The 14,998-nt window shown below is 40.2% G+C and overlaps 2 protein-coding genes across 2 annotated transcripts; one reads left to right on the top strand and one right to left on the bottom strand.

Annotated features, from left to right (window-relative positions):
- Positions 1-522: 522 nt before the first annotated feature.
- Positions 523-831, top strand: smim36 (small integral membrane protein 36). Its single transcript, XM_072667983.1, has one exon. It carries the CDS (start codon positions 523-525, stop codon positions 829-831), a length of 309 nt encoding a protein of 102 aa, XP_072524084.1.
- A 5,624-nt stretch (positions 832-6,455) lies between these two features.
- hlfb (HLF transcription factor, PAR bZIP family member b) lies at positions 6,456-13,124 on the bottom strand. Its single transcript, XM_072667157.1, has 4 exons — positions 12,793-13,124; positions 11,938-12,321; positions 10,140-10,354; positions 6,456-8,532 (listed from the first exon to the last, which is right to left on the bottom strand). Exons 1-4 carry the CDS (start codon positions 12,899-12,901, stop codon positions 8,317-8,319), a joined length of 924 nt encoding a protein of 307 aa, XP_072523258.1. The 5' UTR covers positions 12,902-13,124; the 3' UTR covers positions 6,456-8,316.
- Positions 13,125-14,998: the final 1,874 nt, after the last annotated feature.

A 14,998-nucleotide genomic window follows, 5' to 3' on the forward strand; every position in this document is an offset into this window, starting at 1 on the left:
AAAATATATTTTATGAATATTCAGAATATTCAGAAATTGAATTCAGCTAATTAAAATGTTTTCCCAAACAATCCAGAGCATTTCCTTGCTACATCACTGTTCAGTACTAATGATATAATTAATGTCATTTGGCGCCCAACAATCACCCAAATCCCACAGAGATGTGTTCTTGGCACCATGACAGGAATGAGACAGGGTAAAGGTGCTGCTTAGTCCATCTTTGCCATAATTTGTCAGAACTCATCCTGCAGTGTGCAGTTGGCAAAATTAAAATGGTAGCTTAAGTTATTAAACTGAGCAGCTTTTAATCATTGGCTACAGGAATTCAAGGTTGGAGGAGTAGCGGGAGGGATTAAAGTCTTTGAACTGCAAAGCTACATATCCACTCTGATCTGCAGCGAGGGCCCTGCTGTTGCTCTCTGGGTTATCGCACTGATCGTGGCGCAGCGGCACAGGAGCCAGGCGAGAGTCCATGGTGCCCACCTTTCTCTCGGAGCACGGCGTGAGGGATGAAGCTTCGCCATGGGTCTTATGGAGTTTTACCTGGAGATTGACCCGGTCACCCTGAACCTCATCATCCTCATCGCCAGCTACGTGATCCTGCTCCTGGTCTTCCTCATCTCCTGCATCCTCTACGACTGCCGAGGCAAGGACCCCTCCAAGGAGTATGTGTCAGAGCCTCCAGCCCCGCAGCAGCAGTCTCCCATACGGCTCGTGGTGATGCAGAATTCTCCAGCATCGTCCCGCTACAACGAGCAAAACAACACAGCTGCCACCAACTATGTGCCACCCACCCCTGACCTGCGTGAAAAGAGGAGCACACTGGTCTGAAAGGCCAGCAAGGGATAGGATAAACTGCTGCTGATATTAAAATGATATTTTTCCCCCCTTATTTTTTCACTCTCCACTCTGGGCAATATTTAACCAAGAAGCAGAAAAAGGTATGTTATGGTCACTTCAATGGCAATTCCTTAAATGAACCATGAATGCAGATTAACAGAAAAGAATTTACTCTGACATTGAGCCTGCTTTCAGCTAAAGCACATAAGTCGTATAATACTGTATACCACTGTACGTTCCACTGATATGCTTTGATATAGGCTTTTCTGTGAAACTGAAATATTACAAATGTTCACACATTTACTGTCCTGCATTGTGTGATGTTAAAAGACAACATTAGAGAAAAATCATCATTTACAGGTATGACATAAGTCTTGTACAGCATTTGTTTTCTATTATGGTGGAAGAGAGCATTTAGAGTCAGAGGGATTATCTCCAGCTGCATCATGTCTACATCACTGTTGCATCAGATCCCAGCGCTGCACTCATTAAACACAAAAACAGTACATCCTCTTTAGCCTTTTTTGCAGCTGTTATGTAAATATAATATTTCACATGCATCAGCCATCTTCTTTCGGCAGTAAAATCAGTGCTGGCAGACCCATGCAGTTACTTTTTAAAAGGGTACACAAATTATCAGTCCTTTTAAAAATAAAGGTGCTTCAAATGTTTCATTGAGTAATGCCATAGAAGAACCACATGAACCTTCAATTGATGTAAATGTTCTTTACCAATTTAAAGGTTCTTTACCCTCACAGATCCCGATTAGAAACATGGCCCTTTATGGAACCTAATGTAGTTCTTCTATGGCATCACTCAAAGAACCATTTGAAGCACCATATTTTTAACAGTGTACAACACATACGTGAAATTAAAAATACTCTACTTCCTGAATTGTATAACATTTCAAACTGTTTCATGTTCTATTGACATAGTCCTTTCATCAAGTGCTGATCAATAATGCTCAGATTATCTTTTAATATAAATTTCAATTATCATTTGCTCTGTGATATTAAAAACTATTCACCTGCATGAATGATGTGCAGTAATACAGGTCCTGCTGCACACCCTCCCCCCACTTCCCCACTGTGCAGCTTCAGTGAATAAATGAATGAACAAACTAATGAATGAGCCATCAACACCACAGTCATTTTTTAAGGTTATAAGGCTGGCTGCACCACATGCTTCAGCCAGTGATACAACAAACCTGACTATGTAGACTGAAATATTTAGTAGTCTACAGTAATCTGATCCAGTAATACCTTCTAACAAATGTCCACTTACATCTTTCTGATCTTCAGTCTGCCAGTCTGCCAGATTTGTAGCAGTAGAAGACTTAGTACATCTATTATGAAAATCACATGATCTAGCTCAAGCTAACTTTTCATCACTTGCTAAATGTGGTGATACAATAGAAATATCATTGGAAAAGAGTTTAAATTCAGCAACAATTTCAGTATATAATATTCAGGCAAAGAACCAGAATAAGACCAATCAAAATGTGAACTATGCTTATTAGCCATATCCTGAATTTAACATGTGTTTGAGATTTGTATAAATGCATGTTGTTGTGTAGGGTGAATAAATGTGAACAACTGCTGCTGCTTAAGCGTGAACACAGTAATGGAATCATGAAATTCAACATCTAATTAATGACTTGATACTGACACAAGCGGAGAGATGGCAATTTCTGGAGAAGTTTAGACAGTAAAAAAAAAAGAAAGAACATAAGGAGTCAGTATCACATAGAATCAAAATGGACAAATTGGTAAAGGTTGTCCAACTGGTGAATGCTGAAGTATTCTTACAGCAAATTCACTCAACAAATTCCTCACAGAAGTACCCTTAAAGAAAGCTTTGGTTTATTGAAAAAAACACCCTTTTCCCTTTTTCTCCCATTATTGCACTTCTAGATGTTCTTGTTATCAGCAGTAGACAGTCATTGTAACTGCCACATAAAACACACCGGAACCGAGGTTAGACATTTTGGACCTCCAGACTGTAATCTTTGTTTGTAGTAGTTGCAGTTGACAACAACAACCTCGGTTATGTAACTCTGACACAGTCCTTCTAATCCCGTCACCACAAACATAAGAGCTGACCAGCCTCTGAAATCACAAATCGTACTTTCCAACACAGTCTCAAATGCTCATCTTTTCTTTCTTCCAGGACACCATCCTATAATCCAGGTCGCACGATAAGAATGCTTACCCAGTAGAGAAATGGAGTCAATGTAGCTTCTGGATTCACGGCTTTGGTAGGACTGTGATTTACCAGCAAAAGCCCAGACGAACACAAGAGGCTAACTGTCTACATTTGCCAATAAATTTACCTTTTTAAAACATATCAGGATATTGTTGAAATATGCATACATGCTTATTTCCACAATGTCCATGAGTTATAAGACTGTGCTGTTGAAAATTGCACAGTGCTGTGTGAAATTTTGATAATAACAATGTTGTTTGTTATACAGAATGCTCAGTCGTTAAGAAGTAAACAGAACACCTAAATGAAAGGATGCGTGCAAGATTCATAAAAAGAGCCTGGGACCCAAAGCAGGGCCTGTTTATGTGACTGCTGTCCTTACTTTAAGCTCCTATATGCAGTGATGTTGGAAAACCAACTTGAGCATTTCTGGATGCCTCCTATTTATTGCTCTTTGCAACTCAAAAATATGACCAAGCTCCACTACAAAAATGTCTACTGCTGAAAAATGACTAATGCTTGAAGACTGTGGAAATAAAACTGGAGTATACTGTATATGAGGTTTAATGAACTGTTTATGATATGTACAGAATTGAATACATTAGACTGTAAAATAATAGAATGAAATGAATGAATAAAAGATGTTTTTAATGGGATTTGTTCTTTGTTGTATTTATTTGTCTTGTTATTTCATGTGTGTGTGAGTGCTGACAGTATCTAAAAAAGTAATGCATTTAATTTACTTTATCAACTTGAATGTTGAATGTTGTGCACAGTTAAATGCATTCCATGTATTTATTTATTTTGAGGTGCTAGGCATCCAGGAACACAGAGAAACACATCATCAGAACCAGGACAAGGCAATTTAAAAGTAATCAAATTTACATAAACCAAGAAACAAGCCAGAAGCACTTCACAGAGATCTCAGACAAACAGAAAAAATGTTTAAGAGTTGTAATGAGGTTGTGAAGAAGGATGAGGTGCAGATGCTAAAGATTGAAAAGTGGTTAAGGTTGCTAGGTGGAGCCAGAGCCTCTGTGGAGCAATCAGGAGGGGAGGTACTGGTAGTGGAATCTTTTAGTGTAGAGTCACTGACATACGCTCAGAATTCAGTGCTTGATATTAGTACTTTCTTGTGCAGCATGGAAAAAATAAAGGACCACTAGTACCACTTTTGCAAAAAGACTCTCTAAGATTCTGTACATAAAGTCAAGAAGACTTTGTAAAGGTGTGCACAGTTCTGGTCATAGAGATCTTCCACTGTGGAGCATTCAGATCCACTGCATGAGGCTTTAATGTACAGATATCCCTGAATGCCTTGATTACCTAGATCAGATGTGTTATATTAGGATTGGAGCACAACTCTAAAGGGTGGTGTCTCCTGGACCAGGACTGGGCACCCCTGTTTTAGCGAATCCAGGATCTATCAGCATAGAAACTGAACTTTTAAGGCCACTTTTCAGTGCACTTTTTATTTTAGAAGTATTAGCAATCATAAAGCAATGCATGTGCTGTCACCAATGTAGATGGAACTGAACAGTATAGAGGAGTTAGTTACATTTAATGACTGATGAATAACTGAGGAATAAGTATCAGGGTCACTCCTCACAATTCTACATGATTTGATGTAAACATATGATCAATTTCACATACAAATCAACATTTTCACTGATTAAAAACAACACACCTCTTAGATGTAAAGTGCTAGTGCCACAGTGCAGAATTAACCTGCTCTAAGGTATGAGGTGTACGTGTGCATGAGTGAAGCGTGACAAGCTGAGAGCGCACATGGAGTGACGGTGTGTGTGAGTGGGTGAGTAAGATCAGTCAGGCCTGAGGCTGAGCTGTAGCTGCTCTCTCCCTCAGTGGCTCCGCAGCCAGGCAGGGAGCGGCCCAGGATTAACAGCAGATCCCAATCTGCTCCCTGTGCATTTACAAATGGCTTTATATAACCCCAAGTCTATTTGATAAATGCCACAGAAATCCCTGCAGGAAGTCATCTGCGCTTGAGTGTGGGGTAAGAGGTCGCCCATGCCACACCCAAGAATACACAGATAAACATGCAAGATGGCCGCTCGAATCACGTCACTGCTGCATAGAGCAAATGCCACACCGTCAGCATGGAAAAGGATTTAGAGAGAAATAGTGGGAGATAAAGGATGAGTAGGGAGGAAAAGATGAGAGAGTAGAAAGAATGATAAATTTAGGGTACTGCATATGTATGGATGGCCTAATCAATAGTGCCAAAGAGGCAGGCCGAAGACGTGCTTTGAATTTCTGCATGAAGGAAAGTATGTGTGTGAGAATCACTTAAAGCACCTTTATTTTTAAGAGTTTAGTTTATTGGATTCGTTTAATGCAATTTGACCATGATTCATAATTTTTCTAATCAATAGACTGTAAGTTTAATATAATTGGTTTATGTGTAGATACACTGTTAATCATCATCAGTTTCTAACTGATCAAACTGAAAAACTTCCAGCTAGGCACAATTTAACATTTTCACTCTGTTGGAAGAAGTGCATTTGCTACTAGAATAAAGACACTGAAGACACAGATGCATGTTATTGGGGATGAAGATGACGATGGTGATGACGAAGGTGCTGATGCTACTGATGATGATAAAGTGGATGAGGGAGGACAGAAAAGGACGGGAGGGAGCAATGTTATGTAGAGGAAGATAATGATGTAATGACAACACACATTGATATGACGTTTTGAATCTCCCTGATTTGAGAGCAGGAAAAGTTCAGTTTTGCAGAAAGGATGCTCTCTAGTGGTATGTTAAAGGCAAATACACCAGGAGTTTCAGTTTGCTAAATGTGTGAACACCATGTCACTTCACTTTTAATTCTCCTAAAACTCAATGCTTATTTCTAACACTTCAAATAGAGTTCTAGGTTAAAGGTTTGAAGATGTAGTACATGTAGCTTTAGAAACTTGTATATGTACAACATATATACTGTATATTAAGTATATGTAATTATTTTTGTTTGCATACTCTGTGATGTTGTATATATGCATGCCAATAAGCATTCTGTATGTTGTCGCTGTATCTTTAAAACAGTAACATTACAGGGGAAGGTATAAATATTTAGCAGATAAAGTGGAGCTGGTAAGAGCAAAAATAGAGACAATTGTATTCAGGCAATAAAAATATATTCCTTCTAAAGTTTCTTTGAATGGCTCAAAAGCTAAAAATATACTTCAGTCCAAGTCATATGTCATAATCACGGCAGAAAATATCAACTGAGAGGCATTATTACAGTTCTTATCTGCGTGTCAAACCAAAATGGAAAACATTTCACAGATAATCTGATGCAAATTAAGATCCTTGACTGCAAGAAGAGTCATTAATCTTCCGTACGAAAACAAACAATATGACCGGATATCACTTTAAACCATTTATTTTGGACATGAGCAAAGAAACAAGGAAAAACGAAACACACAAAGACAACAAAATTTAATTTTAAGAAGCCAATAAATAATCAGAAAATTTCTACTACAATTAAACATGCTGTAATTTAGAAAAGAATAAGTGCTGTTTGCCATTTATCAAATCTTTATTGCCAACGTTCACTACTTTCACCAAGCATGGCAAACACAATAATACCATCTCTCAGAAGAATTAAAACAGCAAGAAACATGGTAGGCTGGGCTAGAGCTACCTGACAGAAAGCAGGAAACTGAAACATATTCACCCTTCAGCCCATACAGAGTTTCAATGGGCATGGCTGGGCAACAACACATGAATTTTCAATAAAGAAATTGTTAAATGTGTTAAATTAACCTTTTGGATTATAATATAATAATGCCCATGCACAATTCCAGCAAACTAGAGCATTACACTGGAGATTTTGGAATGTTTTCTATGTAGTCAAACGCATATCCTCGGAATTTCATAGGAAAATACTGTACAAAAACAAGAATAGCTTTGTAAAAACATCTAATTTAAAATAACAATATATTATATATTTATAGATATATATATATATCTTTTGGTCTGAAATGAAAAGTGACAGGCTTGTTCACAGAGACAGAAAATACACTTTACACATACATTCATCTCACATCGGTTAAGAAAAAGGCAAACAGTATTTTTCATCATCAAGTTTGTCCAAAATATTTCCATTCTCTGGGAAATGGCCAGTGCTAAAAAAAAGACTACTTGATCATTATTTCAACAAACAAATATCCCAAGTGATAACTCTGTAACACCACATGTCTGTACATGTTCAAAATAGAGTCCTTGGTAATTATTGCCACAGGTGTGGTATTGTAATCCAGCTTGGCAATGGAGAAAAAAACTAAATATGGCTTTTTGAAGGCGAAACTGTACTCTGATTAGGTTAGAACATGAATAATATGGAAGTCAGTCAGAGACTAAATACCATGGCAATAGTGTTTGTGTTTCCTTATAAGTTTAAAGTAAATGTACAGTTTTACCTTGACACTAAAAACTTCCTGAAGTCAGCACTGACTTCAGCATAGCTGGAAGGTGAAAAAAGACTAAAGTCTAGCCCTGGGCAATGGGGACTGGAGTTCCCTGCCCTAACAGACCTGCTAAAATTGTCAATTAACAGGCGAGTTGAATCAGGTGTGCTTGAGCAGGAAAAGACAAAACTATTGAGGAATCCAGAACTCCAGAATTACCCACACCTGGTTTAGCCAGACTTGTGCATCTGATAATGACAATTTGCTATTTTTTATGTATTTTGTTTTTGGTAATACAAAAAAACACTATAAACTCATCTCATACATTAAGCTTGCTACATTCAATTCTCTGTGAGAACAACAGGCCTTTGTAGAGACACTAATATCATGAGGCCTAACCATTGAAGTTGGGCTCATGTACCACATGAACTATTCTCACTGGACAAAATGCTGGGGGGGCGATTCATCTGAACGCATTGAGGTTGAAAATTTTACTTTCTTCATAAAAACTGTAACAAACGTAGCTGTTAAGACAGACCATAAAAGGCATTTTATCTCATATAAAGGTAGACTGAAATGCTACAACAAGAAATAAACAACAAGAGAAAAAGTCATATGTACAATAATGAGAGAAAAAAAAACATGTAGCCTGGTAGCATCAAACAAGTATGATAAAACATGGACAAGAAATCTGGAATATACACATGACTATACACAAAATGTACTCTTTGCCTTCTAAAGTGCCAAGAACAGACTGAGGTGAGTGTTGGCTGGAGCAGATGCTGAATGGATCTTACCCCATTACATTGTTCTTTAAACAGCACGGGCCTGATGGCCTCACAGAGGACCATGCTGAGCTTCATACTTTGCTAGAATATTTTTACAGCGCCCCAGCTCTTTCCGCAGGTCTGACACTTCCTGTCGGAGAGCAGAGTTCTCCTTCTCCAGGAAGCCAGCCCTGATGGCAATCTGGTTCTCCTTGAGGCGCCGGGCGTCCCGCGACCGCTTGGCAGCCATGTTGTTCTTTCTGCGGCGTGCCCAGTATTTTTCATCCTGCTCAAAATATGTAGAGTAATAGAAGAAAGGGAGAAGGGTGAAACGTGCCCAGTTATTTTTGCTAGACTTTTTTCTTATATGGCTCTATGTCTGCGTTTGTAGTGAGGTAGATGAGGAGATATTTTACTATGATTTATAGTTGATTAAAGATTTCTGTACACAATTGGCATGTGAAAATGCCAAAAAGATGGAAATGCAGGCTCACTTTGTAATGAAATGTCATTCAACTGAAATAATAACATAATAATTCAGTAAATAACTGAGTTATTATTCAGTCATTTATTTATTTTTAATTGAATTAAATTAACATCTTTAGTTTCATTTTTAATGATACAACCCTCCTTACTATGTCTTAATAATTGAATTGCAAAGTCTCAAGTATTGCACATACTATAAAAATCACATTGAATCCATGTTTTTTGCCACAGTCCCCCTCAGGCAATATCCAGGCTTAGATGACACATCTGACACAGACACATTCACCCTGTTAACAATGCTCTTAAAATGGGTGTGCTGCACTTGTTATCCACGCACTTTGCCAAAGGAAAAAGAAAGATAAAACCTTTTGTTCTTACTAATCTTATCATGCACATACCCATTTATTCAACACATCTCAGCTACAGGCTTTACTGTGCTGTGGCTCTTACTGCATTTTTGCACCTGCTAATATCTTTTTTTCATCTAGAGAGCATTTAAAATACGGTGGATTGAGAAAGTTCTGTTCTGTCTTAAGAATTCTTTTAATAATCAAGAGATTTTTATCTCGTCAGACCCGAGAATATTTTTCCACGTTCTCCAAATTACTTTACATGCCATTTAGCAAACCCCAAGCAGGCCTTCATATGCCTTTTACTTAACAGTGGCTTCTGTCTTAAAACTATGCTGTAAATACCCGATTTAGGGAGTGCTGTAGAAATGGGTGTCTGTCCAACCAAGGTTCTCCAATCTCTGCACAGGACTTTTGTAGCTCTGTTAGAGTAACCGTTGGGTTCTTTCTTCCTTTTAAAGATCCTCCCAATTTCTTTGTATGTTTTGTATCACTGGGCTCCCGTACATATAATTTGACAGTTGTTTTAGTTAAATAAACAACTGTTGTAACTGTAAATAAGTCATAAATAAGGCAATTGTGAATAAATAATTAAATGCACACCTTAAGTGGTTGTCTCCAAAACAAACAGTATTGAGCTTTTGTCAAATAGCTCTTTTAGAGTGAGTTTTTAATAAGACAGTAGGTATTAGTGAATTATCCATCCGTGTGGTGACAGGTTTTCCCATGAAGGCATGGCTGTGAAATCAGCTTTGAGCAATTTATTACTCTGCAAATCCTCGCATGGATCCACTTTTATTTGAACAAATTAAAAAGGCAAATCCTTTAATCCCGACCCCAGCAGAACTACTGAGATACCAGGAAAAGTAGGATCACATGGGCCTGGCCGCACAAGGATGAATGAATGGACGACTGGGCTTAAGCCTCTTAGCCACAACCTGCAGCATCTCTGGCTAGTGGAAAAGATGCAAATGGTCAGATTGAAAAAATGGCAGTGGAATTGCCTGTGAGAAAAGGGGAACAAGCACACCACGTTGAGTGTCTAGCTGAGTGTTACCTTCAAGTCTTCAGGAATGAAGATTTTCCGTGCCTTCTTGATCATGGGTTGTGGTTTAAGCTCCTCCTCTGAGAACTTGTGCTTGCGAGGGTCAAAGGCCTCCTGCCCGGGCACACTGGACAGGGCCAGGTCTGTAGGATCAGGGTCATAGCTCACTGGCACTTGGATGGTTTCTGGATCAACTGGACTGGGTGTGTTACGTGCTGGGGGCAACACTGTACGTAAAACAAAAATGAGGAATTTATCATATGTACACGAATGCGTTTCAACAGATTGTTATGTTTAGAGTGTAGTATTAACGTTGAACCACTAAGTGGCGCTCAAGTCATTGATTCCAGGACAAGCAACAGTCAAAAGTGGATTCTTGGGAAAGTGACAAAATATATAGAAGCATGTAAACTCCAGTCGTTCTTCATTTTTAATTATTCTTCACTTCACATTTTGGACTATAAAGTTGTTTGCCATTTTAATAAACCTCGCGCGATTCATATTTCCTTTTACTACTAAAGCTGGCAAAGAAATAAAGCATATGATACTTTGTTGAATAAAAGAAACATAACTACAAGAGTAATTCACTTCAAACACAAACAGCTCAGTCTGTTTTCAGAAAGAGCACAAAAAGTCTAATGCAGTCGCGCTTCGGCTGCTCTCATTAATTTCTATCTAACGCTGTTGGATATACTACCCAGATTTTTCCTCCCACCCGATTTCCACAAGTCCCACCTCCCTCCTCCCTCCTCGGACCGGCAAATACAACCCTGCGCTACGATTAGCCAATAGTTCACACTCGCTGTTTCAACAACCAATCCGAGTCCAAAAAGCAGCCAATTATAGCACAGGAGGCGGGGTTTGTCGGAAAACGGCTGGGAAAAATAACACTGTACACCTCGTTGGCTAAACGTGACTGGTGAAAAGCCTGGCTGCTTTGCCTGCCATGCAAAGAGTCAGAGACAGCAGCACGCGGTCAGGGGCTTTTATCTGAAACTGTGAGACACCTGGGTGGTATTATGAATTGAGGTGGACATAGAAAGTGATTCAATTAGGCAACTGACAGCGGTCACATGTAAAACACGCTTTCATGCATGCTGCAGTACACAGTACTCCTCATAAACTTCCTCCCCATTAAATATATCTGTATTATATATGTTTGATAATGCCTTTATCTTGGTTAATTTTTTATTATATATATATATAAATTAGCCAATCCAAGAATTAAGTAAATTGTGTTGTTGAGATGTTTTCCCAATAGGCCATTTTCCTCAAAAGTACAGAATCAAGCAGCACTATTCCCAAGCAGTGTATGTGTCGTAAGTCTGAAATGACTAGCAGTAAGCTCAGTTTTGTGTAAAGTAAGGTGTGGAAAACATCTTTACAAGCAGGCAGGAGCATATACTGTCCTCTTCTCTACTTCTTTTGATAGTGAGGCATGGAAAGCTTTGATTAGCATCCAAAAGCAGATGTGTGACAAGACCTTCACCCTTAAGTTCCCTGTTTTCGGTACACTGCAGAGAAACGTACGGCATCTTCGTACATCTGTGTCTGGTGCAACTACTAAACAGACTGGCCACAAATGAGCTGGAGAACTCCCTGAACTCTAGATACACTCTATATTTCATGCGGCTGATGGAGGGCCTTTGTTTACAAATCTAAAAGACATCTGGATTAATTAGAGCCACAGTAAAGACAAGCCTGTGATTACATTCACTCCACTATAAAACCCATGTGATTCATGTTTTGCTGAACGGGGCCCTTTTCCCCCTTGTGACAGTGATCCTGTCCACCGCTAAGGCTGCTTTACCTGATCTGCCAGGGCTCTGCAGGCAGGTCTGAGGGATCATGCTTGTGTGGATGGAGGTGGAGGCTCTGTTGCTGAGGTCCATGACTGATACTGAGGCCTGTTGCAGGCAAGGCTGCTGTTGCTGCTGCTGCTGGTGCTGTTGGTGCTGTTGCTGGTGGTGGTGGTGGTGGTGATGGTGATGGTGGTGGCTTTGGTCATGCTGTGAAGGACTGGAAGGGATGCCATTTTCAGAGAGGAATTCTTCGAGGTTCATGTACTCCAACTGGAAATTATCCCCATCGTAAGGCAGAGTTTTATCCCAAAGGGTTGGGCCCAGGAAAGCGGACTGCGGCACATTCCGGTCTTCATCCAACTTTTTCTCCTCCACTCTGTCTTTGCCAAAAACTGGAAAGTAAATAAAGCAAGGTTAGGGCCTGACCTGACGCTGGCCATTTCCCTTCTAGCTAGGAGTACGTGATCAGATTAAAGCGTATGGCCTTTTCAGTGAGAATAGCAGTTGTGTTAGATTTACAGTAGCAGAGTAAAGTGAAGAACTGGGCTTCATGGCTCTGGCAGGAGTTGTTTAGGTCATCTCAAGCTCATGATGACAATTCTGGGTGGACCCAGACACAAAGTCCACCAAGACAGAAGGTGATAAAACGATGAGCAGAGCATAAAGTGTTATTAAAATTACTGATACATACAGTCAACCACTCCCATGATTTTATCGCACCTAAGCACAACTAAATGAACCCATGACGGCTGCAGGTGGTCTATAAAACGCACTGATGTGTATGGAGGAAGCAGCTGACAGCTCGTCGTGTTTTGCCAGGCTGTTATTTATGAGCAGCTGAGTTGAGCAAAGACTTCTCTTACCGTCGTCGTGGTGCAGCGGCAGCTTCATTGGGTTTTCCAGGAGCGATTTCAAGACGCCGTGAGTTTGAAGAGGAACAAAAGTTGGGTTCATTGTGAGAGGTCTGGACATCTCTTTGTCGGCAGCGAAAAAAGAAACAAATAAATAAACTAAAAATGACAGGAGTCGAGCACGGAACTGTTTCCTGAGTCAGGCAAAATGATGGGAAAATCACAAACACACGACAGACAGCTGTAGCGCGCGCCACCGGCCACACAGACCTGAGGTTGGTGCGTGTGTGTGTGTGTGTGTGAGACTGACTGACTGACTGACTGACTGAGTGAGTGAGTGAGTGAGTGAGTCTGCCGACTGGACTGAAACGATCAATTCCATGTGTGAAGGCTGAAGCTCGTGACGTCAAACCTCCAGAGGCTGGACCGGCTGGACCGACTTCCGACAAGATTGACAACGCGAGAACAATGTGGCAGCAGATGATCCGTGATATCTCCCAGATTCGCTTAAAAATGTACTTAAATTATTTATGTATTTATTATTATAATGTACTTAAATTAAAATATAGACTTTTGTAGCTGTAGCTGGACATTAACAGCATGAGGAACAGGCAGCAACCGAGGGGAACTGAGCAAAAGAGAGAAAAAGGGAGGCAGTGGGGTTTAAACTGAAGGAAAGGAGGGTGGATGGATGTGAGACACTGGTGTTTAGAAGTTTATGGGAGGTTTTTTTTTTTTTTTTTTTTTTTTTTGTAATCTCCCATTCAACCTTAAATGTTCAGCCTTCATTTGCGCAGCACGTGCGTTCTGGTACCTTATATGCTTCATCCAAAAACACACAGGACCATACGAAGCTGAAGCTGTTCGGATAATAGGGCGCCTATGAAACTGCTTTAAGGTGGAACAAAACATTTGAAAAAGGACCAGTGTCAAGTGCGTACGTCTCTGATGAAACAGCATTTCACTCAGGTTTTAAGGGAGTATTTTCTGTTTTCTGAGTGTTACTACCCATCACCGTCTCTACTTGTACCGCCTTTGCACACACGCTAAGCAAAGTGGGAGGTGGGAGCGCCAGGCCACGTGACAAGAGCGCTTGACCCAGTTTTGTCCAATTAACATCGAGCTGCGCGGAGCGGCAGCCCTCTCAGCGGTCACGTTGAAACTCACGCCGCAGCTCAAGTTTTCTACGGAGAGGAGACGATGCTCTACAAATCAGCCTCAGCGCCTTTTATTCTCATTAAAAAGGCTGCCATCGTCTCTCTCTCTCTCTCTCTCTCTCTCTCTCTATTACTCTACCTACCATTAGCCTATCCATTCTCTGCCAACACTCTGTTGTGGACACATTTTTGTCTGCCTGTCTGCCTCTCCTCTGAGAGCTGTTTGTTTTCTCCTCTTTTGAAGTTTCCTTGGCAACTGGCAGCTAAAGCCATAGATGTAACCTCCCCTGCAGAAAGTAGGCCAGGAGTGGCCACTCCTCTTCTAATGTGGAGCACCATGAGCCACATGTTGCTACATGTGTATGACAAATTGGAAACAGATTGCAGACTGGGCTTGTTTACAAAATATAGTCCTAGATTTTGTGTCCTTTCTATGTACTGTACACCTGCTCATTCAGACAGCTATTTAATCAGCCAATCGTGAGGCAGCAGTGCGATGTATAAAATCCAGTAAACATGGACCATCAGCTTCAAGTTCTGGAATAATGAACAAGGTCAATGGCGAACGGGCTGCCTTAAGCTGACTGTAAAGGCTATAATAACTCAGATGAGTTACTTGTAGTGAGCAGAACAGCATCTCAGAATGGATAACACGAAGGCCCTAATGCGAAGGGCCTACAACAGGTCTGCCAGGTTCCACTCCTGTCAGCTAAGACCAGAAAGCTGAGGCTGCAGTGGGCACAAGACCCTCAAAAACTGGACTAGGAAAATGTAGCCTGGTCTAATGAATCTTGGTTTCTGCAGAAGTATACAGAAGTCAGCAGACAGCGGAAATCCATGGACCCACAGTGGGTTCAGTCAAATACAGTGATATTAATAAGAATGTACCATTTTCAGTGTTATTGATGCTTTATTTAAAATATTTGTAAACAGATAAGCCTCCATACACACACATTAAAGATTACATTTTTAATTATTTTTTTGTGAAAGAGGTGTGTGTGTGTATGTGTGTGTATAACCTTTAAAAAGTTTATAGAAGTTGATGTAAAGCTTCTTTATGA

This window comes from Salminus brasiliensis, chromosome 22 (genome assembly GCF_030463535.1).
Source record: "Salminus brasiliensis chromosome 22, fSalBra1.hap2, whole genome shotgun sequence".
In the NCBI taxonomy this organism is placed as follows: domain Eukaryota; kingdom Metazoa; phylum Chordata; class Actinopteri; order Characiformes; family Bryconidae; genus Salminus; species Salminus brasiliensis.

Excerpts from the sequence above, each read along its gene's own strand:
- smim36 (XM_072667983.1), top strand. The coding sequence starts at position 523 with ATGGGTCTTATGGAGTTTTACCTGGAGATTGACCCGGTCACCCTGAAC.
- hlfb (XM_072667157.1), bottom strand. The coding sequence starts at position 12,901 with ATGTCCAGACCTCTCACAATGAACCCAACTTTTGTTCCTCTTCAAACT. Across the intron at positions 12,322-12,792 it reads GCCGCTGCACCACGACGACG|TTTTTGGCAAAGACAGAGTG; the intron begins GTAAGAGAAGTC and ends TTTACTTTCCAG. Across the intron at positions 10,355-11,937 it reads GCAGAGCCCTGGCAGATCAG|TGTTGCCCCCAGCACGTAAC; the intron begins GTAAAGCAGCCT and ends TTTTACGTACAG.